Source organism: Globicephala melas, chromosome 17, assembly GCF_963455315.2.
Source record: "Globicephala melas chromosome 17, mGloMel1.2, whole genome shotgun sequence".
NCBI classification, from domain to species: domain Eukaryota; kingdom Metazoa; phylum Chordata; class Mammalia; order Artiodactyla; family Delphinidae; genus Globicephala; species Globicephala melas.
The window spans coordinates 54,750,915-54,764,145 of record NC_083330.1 but is presented as its reverse complement, the minus strand read 5'-3'; the positions used below and the strand labels follow the sequence as shown (position 1 = coordinate 54,764,145).

General features: G+C 33.2%; 1 protein-coding gene across 2 annotated transcripts in view; it reads left to right on the top strand.

The window, feature by feature from the left end:
* Positions 1–13,231, top strand: part of CSMD3 (CUB and Sushi multiple domains 3) — a 1,079,985-nt gene that overhangs the window by 1,041,592 nt on the left and 25,162 nt on the right. For both annotated transcript variants that reach the window (XM_030875636.2, XM_030875634.2), the window contains 2 exons: positions 9,143–9,254; positions 11,341–11,520. In XM_030875636.2, the coding sequence (XP_030731496.1) occupies positions 9,143–9,254; positions 11,341–11,520 (292 nt within the window). The remainder of the gene's footprint in view (positions 1–9,142; positions 9,255–11,340; positions 11,521–13,231) is intronic.

Genomic DNA, 13,231 nt, shown 5'->3' with positions numbered 1-13,231 from the left:
ATTCTTTAACATGCCCAGTCACGTGTGGCTGACTTTCTTTTCTTTCTTATTCCAGTTTAGATTTTATGTAGAGATTCAGCAAGATTTTCATTACAGGGGCCTAAGGGGAGCCAAAGTGCATACCAATTCCAAAAGGAAATAGCCAGTTTACACGCTAACCGATTGCCTTGTGTCGCAGGGTTTTCTAAATTGTGCTATTTTGTGTGGAATTCAGTGTGAACCCGAAGAACATTCATTTCTAAAGGAAGTACTCATAACAGGTGCCATATTTTTGTTGCTAAAAATAGTTTCCATTTATCTACAGTTCAGGCACAGTATGAACATTGATTTGATAGCTTTTCCAATTCTTCCTGTTTGCCTCAGGCCTATCTAGGTAATACAAAAGTGTGAAAAAGCATCTCAGTCTCTATTATGTTGGTGTTTTCAGAAAACTTTAGATTTGTATCTCCATAAAATGTTTTATCAGTTGATCGAGATCTTGAAAAATGAACTAGCTAAACAGTATTAGACCTCATCATATAGACCAAGAAACTGAAACAGAACATGACTTAACTTTGATCACAGAGCAAGTCAATGGCAGTATTTTTACAGAATACAGAATTTTGATGTCAGTGTCTGTACACTAAATCAGATGATTTTCTGAAGAATCTGAGTCCTTTTTAGGAAATACCCTTTGAGATAATGGAAATTGAAATAAATAAGATTGAGTTTAGAATAGTCATTCAATGAAATGAATAGAGTCATTCACTCTAAATTTTAAGAATTCTATTATAATCATTGAAAAATGTTATCACAAAGTTAAACTAACCCTGAATTCATACTCTTCAGCTAATAAACATATATTAGATCATTATAGTCTATCTAGATAAATATGAATAGACTAGATTTCAGATATGGTAAAATCTAATAAAATTGTATAATCTCTACTAATCTCTATTAAAACTACAAATGATATACTGAGTATGTTAAATTAAGGGTGTCAACTTTCATACATGGTTATGGCAGATATGTGCGTATGTCTGTATATATACTTATTTTATATATTTATATACAAATCATGTTTACTAAACCTGTATAGAGTCAACAGAATTTAAGAAGTTATGTAATTCTAACTAATATCAATTTATAGATGGATTCCAAATAAATATGACCTTATATAACTAGAAAAGACTTCTCTACTGGTTGACCAAAAACTCTTGCTTACAAGTAAGAAAAATTATTTTGAGCTAGCTTAAACCTAAAGGCATTAAAAGCCATGTGTTGGTGTGTCCCAGACCACAAGAGAAAGGATCTAGGTGAGACTCATCAAGCCTAGAATCTAGGAACTGGACAACAGTACTCAGTCTCTTACACTACTCTGTATTTATCTACTTTTTCTTTCTCTGTAGATTGGCCATATGGCAAAGGGTGCATCATTTCTATTTACATCTCAGCCACATACAGCAAGTGATTAATTATCTCAATCTCAGTTTCAAATATCCAGAGAGAGAATCAAAATGTTTCAACTTTTGTATCTACCTCTGGTTTGATCTAGTGACCAGTAGCGAGTTAAATAAAATCATAGCTATAGCTAGCCCACTTCTGGGAGGGACAAGAGAAAGGGGAAAGTTATAAATTGCAGAGGCACTCTGCATTTCTTAATTTTCTCTTTAATGTGTTTATTTTGTTCACTCTCCTTTTCTATAAAGATTTATATAGTAGATTTTTGGACATTGATATAATTACTAAAATATAAGAATATATCACCTGTTGCTAGAGAATGCAAAAACTCTAGTTTTAGAAAAAAGTACTCAAAGTAATTTCTCTTTTTATTTAAAATATTATAAACTGGAACAATTTTAGCTAAAAATATATTAGTAGTAAGGAGAATAAGTATCAAAATGATTGATGCAACATCCAGATTAATTATGGAGGAAGTGCCAAACACAAATATTTCACTAACTGCTGTATTACTCTAAATTGAGCTCTGGGGTTTGGAAGGCACATTAACACTGATTTAGGACTTGTTACGTAAAATTATTATAAATATAAAATATTTTAAATCTGATTTTAGATATTTAATTCCAAGGTATTAAACATAAGATATTTAACCCTACCAAAATAACCATTATGAAAAAGCTCTGTCTTGACTACAGAGACTACAAAAGCATCCTTGATTGAGGGGTAGGGTGACAGAAATAATCAACTAAAGACAACATGATCAACTATTTGTGACTGTTGACACCTTTCATTCTCTGGCTTCTGTTTCCAAAAGCAAGTCTGGACCACCCAGTTTTATAGATACAGGACTCCTGGGTACAACAGTAGCCATCTTGGCAACCACAGTTCACCCTACTATTGAATGTTTCATGAGCAACCATATTACCCGAGTAGGTGGAGAACACTGAAGAAACCAAACATCTTCTAAGCTACCTGACTTTAAAAGGAATGTCCTAGGTATTCTATCTAGGCAGTTATCTATTGTATCTGGCAAACTTGACACTAATCAGTTACCTAGACAACCGTGCCCCGCATCTCTTTTACGTAAACTCGGTGTTCTGTCACACATTCTGCTAATGTTTAAAAAATTCATCATGACATGCTCAGATGTGTTTGGCAATCACTAGTGTGCTGGGTGCTGAACCACTTCTCTGTAAATATAGCATCCAAGTGACAACAGCAGCAGCGTAATGGACCTTGCACAAAGCTACAGCATGCCTGAAACAAGACTCCAGCAAGTAATAATTAGCCTTTTTCCTTTCACCACTGACAGTGCTTGTCTAACTAAAAAGCTTCCCAAAGCAGAGAGAGAAGCCATGTAGAGAATCCAGACATAATTCAGAGTCAACCCTGGCTGAAATGTGGTCTTATAATGGAAACACTTCTATTCTTAGAAGAAAAAACGATTGGTTATAAAGTAATGCTAGAAGCAGTTAAAAAGATAAGGCCGAACCATACTGAATAACTTTGGGTTATTTTTAAGAGGGGTAAATATAGTTCTTAATAGGAGAAAACAATCTATCACAGAAAAAGTTTACAACTAATATTTTTACAAAAATTTTACAGTATACTACAAGATGAAAACATCTTTCAAGGTGGAATGCTTTAGAGAGCAAAGGCTTGGCACAGTCCTAGACCCATGTAAGAGCAGCAATTACTCTTATGCCAAAATTATCTTTAGTGTAGTCAGTGAGAACCAGAATATTGATATTGTAATAAAATGTCAGGATTAGCTGGAGCAGTCTGGGAGAGCCCAAGATATTCAACACCATTCTACATTGACCATTTCTGCAAAACAATCTAAACGGACACCTACAAGCAGCTTCCTTGGGTATCCAGATACCAGGGTCAACCTTGTACCTCTGAAAAGAGGTTCATCTGATGACTCTTAAGTACACGTGTGTTAGAATTTGTGTATGTATATGTACAGCTCACATTTACATATGTAACGACATCGACTCTCTTCTAGAAACCCACATAAGCTGACAGTTGCTGAAATTTTACAGCTTTTAAAATTTGAAGGTTGGGGATTAGAGAAACAAGAGAGGCTGTTCATTGACTATTGAAGTGATCAAAGATATAAATTAAGTACCATTTTAAAACTTTGTTACTATTTATCAAATGGTTACTATCTACAGCTGTAGTACTTATTAACTTATTAAAAATCATGTTAAAAAAATCTAACTCATAAACGGTTAGCTAATACTAGACTAATAATACTAATACTAGACTAATACTAATACTAGAGTGTTCAAAAGCACTGTAAAAGACATTTTATTCATATTTTGGAGAATAAAATATTTACATGTTTAATTAAGTTAGGCTACCTGTAAAGTACTGTGTGATATAATGTCAATAAAGAACTTAAAATGGCACTTTAATGTTTTATTTAAAACCATATATCATGGGGCATCCCTGGTGGCGCAGTGGTTGAGAGTCCGCCTGCCGATGCAGGGGACATGGGTTCGTTCCCTGGTCTGGGAAGATCCCACATGCTGCGGAGCGGCTGGGCCCGTGAGCCATGGCCGCTGATCTGGAGCCTGTGCTCCGCAGCGGGAGAGGCCACAACAGTGAGAGGCCCGCGTACCGCAAAAAAAAAACAACAACCATATATCATGCACTTTTAAACTTCAGTATTGAATATTGACTGGTGTGTAGAATCCAATTTCATAGTTAAAAAGTAATTTGTGACTAGAATAGAACTTTTTCCCTGGTATTCACAAAACCGTTTTGCCATTTCAGGCTTCAAAAGAAAAAAAAATGTGCCTTTGCATCTCTAAGCATATCTGTAAAGAAATACAGATTCTGTTGAGTAGCCTCTGAAATTTGGCTTTCTTACATTTGGTTTGTTCATGTGAATGGAAATATGGAATGGAAATATGATTTTTAGATTAAATGACTTTTCCAAAATAAAAAAACAAAACAACCATGGTGATTATGTATGACTTCCAGTTTATAATTGAAATAAGTACATAAGTACATTGAATGAGGCAGGTGTGTTACATAGTGTTGTATTACCTTAAATGGTGAATATCATAACATGAATTTTAAAACAAAAAAGTAAAATTAAACATTTAAAATTGAAGTCTTCTGATTATTTTTTAATAAAAACTGATAAAACATCTTAATTCTGTTTTTCTCATTCAGGAAGCTCAGGGCCCAAAATTGATGCTCAGTCAGCGAAAATCCCTTGCACCTCATCTTAAGTATATGTGTTATCCTTTCATTTTTATGATCCTGCCTTTCTACTTAAATTTTATGAATTTTAATATATTAAAATTATATTAGAAGCTACCTCAACTTTTCTTGGGTAAAGTATTTAATATAAACATAATAAAAATACCAATATAAAATAGTTGTTTAAAATATATTACAGAGGGAGCATATGAATTTTTGATGCCTTTATTATATATATTTTGATAAGTTGCTAGGAACCATACTGTGTACTCCAGTTAAGCAAATATTTGATATTGAAAATCAGACACAAAAAAATACAGTGATGAAAATTCTAGCAACGTAAGAGTAATTTGCTATAAAACATCATGAAAGGGAAGATAGATCTTATTCAGAATGTTTTAAATTTCTAAAATTTTGATTAATCATATGATTAGATCTCTAACTTCATGACTAAGGAACTGAACTGTAACATTTTAAAGAGGGAATAAAGAGTTAAAGAAGGTAAGTCATATTTACTAATTAGACATGTCTTATAATTTTATAGTGCATTTGTAAACCACATGCTAATTTGGGCCAATTTAAAGAAAATTTTATTTAAACATTAACTGCAATTAAAACTTGATATGGATTTTTTTTAAATCTTGATATAAAAATAATTTTTAAAATTAATTTTTACATTTTATATAATTGCTTATACAAATAACACTTTTGTTAGTAAATATTGGCAGGAAAATTGTACATAAATTATTTTACAAGAATTTTTAAAATTATATAATGGAAAATTTTATAATGTTACTTATTTTTCTACAAATATTCAAATTATATTATTTATGTTAGAAATTATTTATAGTCAGAGGAATTTACATGACAAGTTGGAAAAGGATGGAGAGATATGTAAAATATACTATTAAGTAGATTTATCACTGGCAAAATTATTAATTCACTAATATTTAGAGAAAATTTTGATGATTGATTTGAATACAACAAATGTTGAATAAAAATCAGTTACTAAATTTGTATAACTCTAGGTATCTTAAATATTAGGTATAAGTGTGAATTTGACAAAAATTTTGTTATTAAATGTGTTGATGATATATAGAAAAACTTTAAATAGATTTTAGTTCTATGGTATCTGGTTAATATGTAAAGCAGTATTTATTGTGATTTCAGAAAAGATTACAGACATGAGGAAAAAGTCTTAGAAGTTAAAAAAAAAAAAGTGTATGTAATCAATCATGTCTCTCATTCCTTACTAATATAAAGGTTGATGAAATAACCCAAATGTACTCTTCAAAGAACAAATAATGATTTAACTTTATGTTAATTAAAGTATGGAAGGGATATCACTATATTTTAAGAAACTGATAGACATGTTAAATCTTTTTAAGTAATCAAATAATTTTATACTAAGTTCTTAGTCCCCATTCCTTCAGTTGCTCCAACATTTTCAGGACACTTTTCTAAGCTCTGGGTGTATAATGGTGAATAACATATGGTCCTTGGCTGAGCGGAGCTAACATTTTGGTGTGTGGGTCAGATGGAATAGATGATTTTATAGGATAGGTTGATAATATTGATAACATTGAAAGGAACTAATAAAGCACATAAGAGACAGCTTTCCTAGTCTGCTTGCTGCAGGGAAAGCTTTCTAGAAATTTTGTCTGAGCTAAATCTTTTAGGGTAAGATCTAGGGAAAAATAGTTGGGAAATGCATTCCATGTGGGAGGGACAGTGTAAAAATATGCATGCATTATGGGAACTACAGGAATTCAATATTATATGAGCACAATTTGAGTAAAAGTAAGTGGTCAATGATGATGCTAGAGACAGCTAGTGATCAGTTTATGGAGGCTTTTATCCACCAAGTTAACATATGTAACTTTATCCTATGCGAGATAAGCCAGTAAAGATTTTAAGAAGGATAATGATAAAGTAAAACTTTCATGTTGAGTAAATCACTCTGACTTTAGAGTGAAAAATAAATTCAATGGGGTCAAGACTGGAGAAGTGGAGACAAGTTAGATGATTATTATAATTGGTTATAACAGTAATTCTCAAAGTGTGGTCCCTGAGCAGCAGCAGTATTACCTGGGAACTTGTTGGAAATGTGGATTTTAGGGTCTCCCTCAGATTTAACCCAGTCAGAAATTCCTGAGGGGAGCTCAGCTCTCTGTGTTTGGATAAGTCCTTCTGGTGATTATGTTATCTACTAAAGTTTGAGAACCATTGAGAAACCATGTTGAGGACTAAAACAAGATGTATACGTGGGAAAAGAGGGAAGGGGACAGTTTGAGAAAGATTTAGGAGGTAAAATTGTCAGTCTTTGGTGGTAGATTAAATGAGGGGAGATTTATGGGAGAAGGCTGGCCATTAACTGAGATCTAGCCTAAAGTAAGATTGCTGGATTGATAGAGGTGATGGGTTTTGTGGAGCCAGTTTGACTAAAGGATGGAATTGCAAAGTCCACACGATCAGTTGTATAAACTATATGAGGAAGTAAAAATCTGTAGCACCATATTGCACAACTTCAGGGAGTATGTGAATGGCATGCTCTGGAGCACAATTTGAAGGATTATATTGAGTACAGCATGAAAAGTGCTCCCTGGAGTGGAGCAATGTAGTAGCCCTGGACAAAATTGGGCATTAAGAAGATAAGAGATCTCCTGGATGCAGAGATGATGCTGTCATGGAAGGCATAATATGAGATAACTGGAAGGATAAAGGTTGTTATAAGAGAATGACTATTAGAACTGAGCATTTCAAGTGTAGCATAGTTCTGGGTGATAACGAGAATAAGAAAGATGGTGGAATATAGCTAGTCTCAAGGTCCAAGTGGAATCTTGTATCGAATTATGTCACATTAAGCTTAGCCTCATGTTGCTTTAGCAGGTGGGAGTAGGAACTAATGGGAAAAAAAGGAAACACAGTCTATGTGAAAAACCCTAAGACAGCAGTGGAACATTGTCAGACTCCATATGCTGGGGAAGGCTGAAGTGGCAGACTCTAAGTACCCCTTATCTTCTCCTCCACCTCTAATCATTTAATAAATCCTGATGATTTTTCCTTTTAATATATTTTGAGTAAACAACTTCCTTCCCATGTCTATTGCCACAAGTTGGTCAAGCTTTATCCACTCAAATCTAAAATGGCAATTCAAGCCTCATAATTAGAATTACTGTTCATCATTCTTTTTGTTTCATAGTTTCCCCATACAGTGGTTAGTTTAATTTTTCAAAGATTTTATTTTCTACATAAATTTTAGTTGCTCTGAAAGCTTTAGCAACTTTATGTTTTTACTTTAAAAATTCAATTGCTATAGCCTGCTATTTGAGAGTCTTCAGAAACTGATTATTATGTCTCTGACTTAATAATTATAGCTGGAATTTATTTAAAGCTTATGTTCCATGCCCATGTGGAGCGAATTATATATCCTGTTTTTATTTAATCCTTAATTCGCAAGGGAAATAATATCATCTTTATATAGAGAGAGTTAAGTCTCAAAGAGGAGATATACCTTATTCAAGATCAGAGTCAAAGTTAAAGCCGAGTATACACACCTCTGGGGTCTGTTTTCTTTTTTACCTATATCTTACAGCTTTCTACTTTACTCCCAAATTTCCACCTCACTGTGTAAATTATCTATGATAACCAATCAAAAGTGCTCTCTTTTTTTCCTAAACTATATGATGTATGTTTTAACCACCATACATTTTCTCATAATATTCTTATCTTTTCTACTTATATCAGTTGTTTTCAAACGTTAGTTTGCATTAAAATCACTTGGAGGGCTTTTTAAAACACAAATTGCTGGTTGCTACCCTAAGAGTTTCTGATGCAGTGGGTCTCAGCTAAGTTTCCAGAATTGGCATTTCTAACAAATTCCTAGGTTATGCTGAGGTTACTGGTCTGGGGACCACATTTTAAGAACCATTGTTCTATATATTTATCTAAATTACACATCCCTTAAAAGCTTATTGCAAATAGCATGTCTTCCATTGTATTTTTCTGCTACCAATCCAACCTTCAATAAACACCTTTATGTCCAATCTCATATTGCATTTACTGTCTTACATATTCACTGCCTCTTGTGTTGTTAGCTATCTTTATTTCCGTATCTGCCTTTATCCATCTTCATTTATCTGTCTCTATTTAACTGTCTGTTTGTCCATCTTATATTCATATGTAGCTTATTGGCCTTTTGGTATCATATATTTTCTTCAAATTACCATGGCAAATATTTGGCACCTATGTATACATTGTATTCAAGTATTTAATGATGATATGCACACAAAGAAATCTAAGGTTTTTTTTCTTCAGTTTTTTTCTGCAATTTTATTTTAAATCAGATTTCAGTTTCTTTTCCTTCCAACCTCTACCTTGCAGAATTTCTTTTGAAAGCATTTTCTCGTCCATGTTTTTATTCTATCTGTTGCTGTATTTGAAGTTGCATTGGGACATTTGTTTTTCTCTCTGTAATTTGCTATAGGTAGGAAGTGTTGTACAGTTCCACTGCAAAAAAGGACATCTTCTCCAAGGATCTACAACACGTACTTGCCTTCCTGACCTCACGTGGAGTGGAATTCAGCCTGAGTGCATACGTAAGTATTGTGGCTAAGAAAATTATACTTATGAAGGATAAGAATTTATATGCATTTTTTTCCACATGTGAAAAATAAACTTATATGTGTGTAAAAGAGGTGTTGCATTTTTTTTAGGTTATTATAAAATATAATTCATGCATATAGTGTTTTACTGTAGCATACCCCCATGGCTAGTGGGGAGCATTATTCTTTAAGAAGTCAGAAGGCACAGGGCAAAATTTTGTTCTTTTTGAAAAGCTCTTGTAATTGCGTTCAGTTTGGTCACCAGGTAATTTTAGATGATGATTATTTTTTAGGTTCATAGATCTGCACCTATGAATCTGAAGTATTTGTGAGATACAGGAGGCTCCAACATAGTAGAGACTCAATCTTTTTCACTTGTGAAATTCTCTGAGAACCTGAGGAAAGCTAGAAATGTCCATGAAAGGATATATGCATGAATACCTTAACCAAAAATTTGAATACTACTTAGGATTTCCTGGAGCTTCTAAATGTGCACTGACTCTAAGTTGAAAGCACTTGCTGTACAGATTGAATGAGAGCAAAGATCACTAAACAGTCTTTTTTGAATACAGTTAGAAATAAATTTTAGCTGGTGAGTTATCTCTTTTTCCCTCCTACTTCCTCTTTTTATTTCCTCTCCATCTTTTTTGCGGGGGAGAAAAATGAAGAGTAAGCAGGAATAAAAATACTCATCAGAATGGTTTCTAGCTTTTAGGATTTGCTGAAGTCCAAATAAGTCCTGTGAATTTACTCTATCCCTGTTCAGAACCACCCAAATAATCACAGGGGCCCCTGTGGATCCTCAGTTTACTGAAAAGCAGCAGAACACTCCACTGAGAAGTCATGTCACATGCCTGGCTGGCTTATATTTAAATACGGCAAAATTCCTTAAAAGAGAATTCCTCAGAGTGTGTACATACTTTAGAACAGCTGTGTGGGATATACTGAGGTATTTCATAGTAAACTAAGATTCTTTGATGACCTGCATATGGGATATGATGATTTAAATAAAATTAAATGGCTTCTGTTACTGCAGAGCATCTCAGAATATCTAATAGGTGCATAATGGGGCTTAAGAATGTAGCAGAAACAGACAATTTGTGTTTATTCTTAGCAGTATTTCCTCAATGAGAATTAAATTTTATTAACTGAATTATATTAAATATAAACCACATAACAAAATGTTTTTCACATAATGTTAAAAATATTAGCTATTATTTATAGCTTAGTACATATCCACTAGGAAACAAATGGAAAAAAATTTTTCCAAACAAATTTGTCCACAGAACACTTTTTCTCAGAGACCATTTTAAGGGTCTATATCCATGAACAAATGATCAGAAATGTTGTCTTGCTTAGGGGGAGAATTCTTTGTAGCATCTATTTCTGATTAAGAAGGGAATGGTCATCATAAGACACAAAACAGGTGAACTGAGCGGCAGGGTCAGGGAGTGTCATAAGTGCAGGTTTAGTGGAATCAAAAAATTAAATGAATGAAAAGATACTGGTAGCATATGGACCCAAAATATGGCCAGAAAATTCCATATGCAAAATATTATAAATTGTACTTTCTACATTAGGAAATATGAATATCAGAGCAAATTGTGGTTGAATTTACCTTTAGAAGACATGCTTTTTAATTTTAAATAAATATAATAAATAAAAATTATATATTAATATTTCCTAAACTGGTATAGAAAATCTGAGTTTGATCAACTTTAAAACTTATCTTAAGCAGGACTTATTAGATCCTTTAAAATGCTAATATATATTGTGACTCTCTAAAATGGTGATATAGTATACATTTATTAGCTTAATTATCCAGAGTTAGTCTTTTATTTTTTCTCTCAGTTTATATGTTAACAACCACCAGTGTTCCACAGATGATCGTTTATGAAATGCTAGTCTATGAAAACAACATTTACATTTACATTGATAAGCTTTCCTTGATTCATGAGAATAACAAGTTATATTTATATAAAGACATTAGCATACCTATAAAAATATATTGTGACTCCGATCTCAAAATTTTCTTAACATGTCTATAAAAATGAACATTTTTTCCCTTTTCTTAATATAGCCCACAGCTGTAAACAGCCAGAAACTCCTGCTCATGCAAATGTAGTAGGAATGGACCTTCCATCCCATGGGTATACATTAATTTATACCTGCCAGCCTGGCTTCTTCTTAGCAGGTGGAACAGAACATAGAGTGTGTAGATCTGATAACACCTGGAGTGGAAAAGTTCCTGTTTGTGAAGGTAAGTTTTCTCTATAAAAGCTTTCAACAGAAGATTTTGTACTGTTTAAGCTTTCCTCAGATACAAGAGACAAAAAAAAAATCAATTTAGATTAGCTTAGGAACAATGTAAATTTGTTCACCAACTCTAAGAGTAGGAGTGATGTAGACACTTTTGGATCCCAGGGCACAGAAATATTATTCAGGCCTTTTTATAGCTTCTTTTCCATGCTCTATTTTTAATTCTTGCCTTTATTACTTTTCCTAGTTCTCTATTCACAGTAGGTATATTAGTTTTCTAAGGCTGCCATAACAAAGTACCACAAGCTGGGTGACTTAAAAGAATAGGAATTTATTCTCTCACAGTTCTGAAAGCCAGAAGTCCAAAATCAAGGTGTCAACAAGGCCATGTATCCTCTGAAGGCTCTAGGGAAGAATCATTCCTTACCTCCTTCGAGCTTGTTATAGCTTCTGGCTATCCCTGGCATTCCTTGGTTCATAAATGCCTCACTACAATGTCTACCTCTATCTTCACATGGCCTTCTTTCCTATGTATCTCTATATGTCCTGTTCTCTTCTTATAAAAACACTAGTCATTGGACTTAGGGATTATTTCAGAAATATTTTACCTCAAGATTCTCACCAAATTACATCTTCAAAGACTCTGTTTCCAAATAAGGTCATGTTTTGAGGTTCCTAGTGAACATGAATTTGGAGTGTGTACTATTCAACCCACTATAGTAGGGAATATTGCTGCCAGCATTCCTGGGTTTATATCCTTCTGGTAGAATAACCCTAGTAGAAAGAGTCTTTCCCAAAACTTGGTCAGGAAAGCACTATATGAAAGTCTGATTGCCACAATTTTTAATGGAATCCATCTCCAAATTCATTTCTCAGCCACTATGATATGACAGTTTGACCAGATCTAGGTGATGTTTCCACCCATGTTGCTGCTTTGGTTGATCAGGACAATCCCCATCTGAACAAGATGTAATGAGTTTACCAGAGGAAAAAAGGGTTATGTTTCCAGAAGAAGGAACAAAGGAGGTTTTTCTAGAATTCTTGATAAAGTGATCAATACATTCTTTTTTTTTTTCAGTCCTTCTAATTCTTTATGTCTTGTAGCCTTCACAAATGTAAATGACTTTCTCCTCTTGAAATGTTTTCACTCTCTTCTCTTAGCTAGAACATTACAGGTTTCTTTTTTCTTTTTTTTTTTTTTAATTTTTCATGATAGGAATCCCTTCTGTGTGAGATCTTATTCTTTTATTTGTTTACTTGTTATTGTCTTTCTCCACTCTCCTGTCCTTTCATCTGCTCTTCCCCGACTAGAATATAAGTTCAAAAGAAAAAGAAAAGAAAAAAAAGAAACTTTAATAAATCTAAATATGGCCCATTTTAGGGTTCTTTTATGTAAAAAAAAAAAGAAACTTTGTCAAAGTATTTACAACTGTGATTTTAACCACTAGATCAGTGCCTTATATGTGAAAAGTATTCAATCAATATTTGTTGAATAAATAAATATTTTATCTCCTCAAATTTCTGGCTACCTATTCTCCATTTCCTTTTTAAGCTTAATGTTTTCTACCCATTTTTTCTAAAGCTCAGTTCTTAGTCTTCTTTTCACTCTGTGTTCTCTCCCTAGGTGATCTGATCTCATTCAAGCCAATGACTTAAAGTTTCCTCTATGAAGGTTATTTGCAAATTAATATTTCTAGCTCATTTATCTTCTC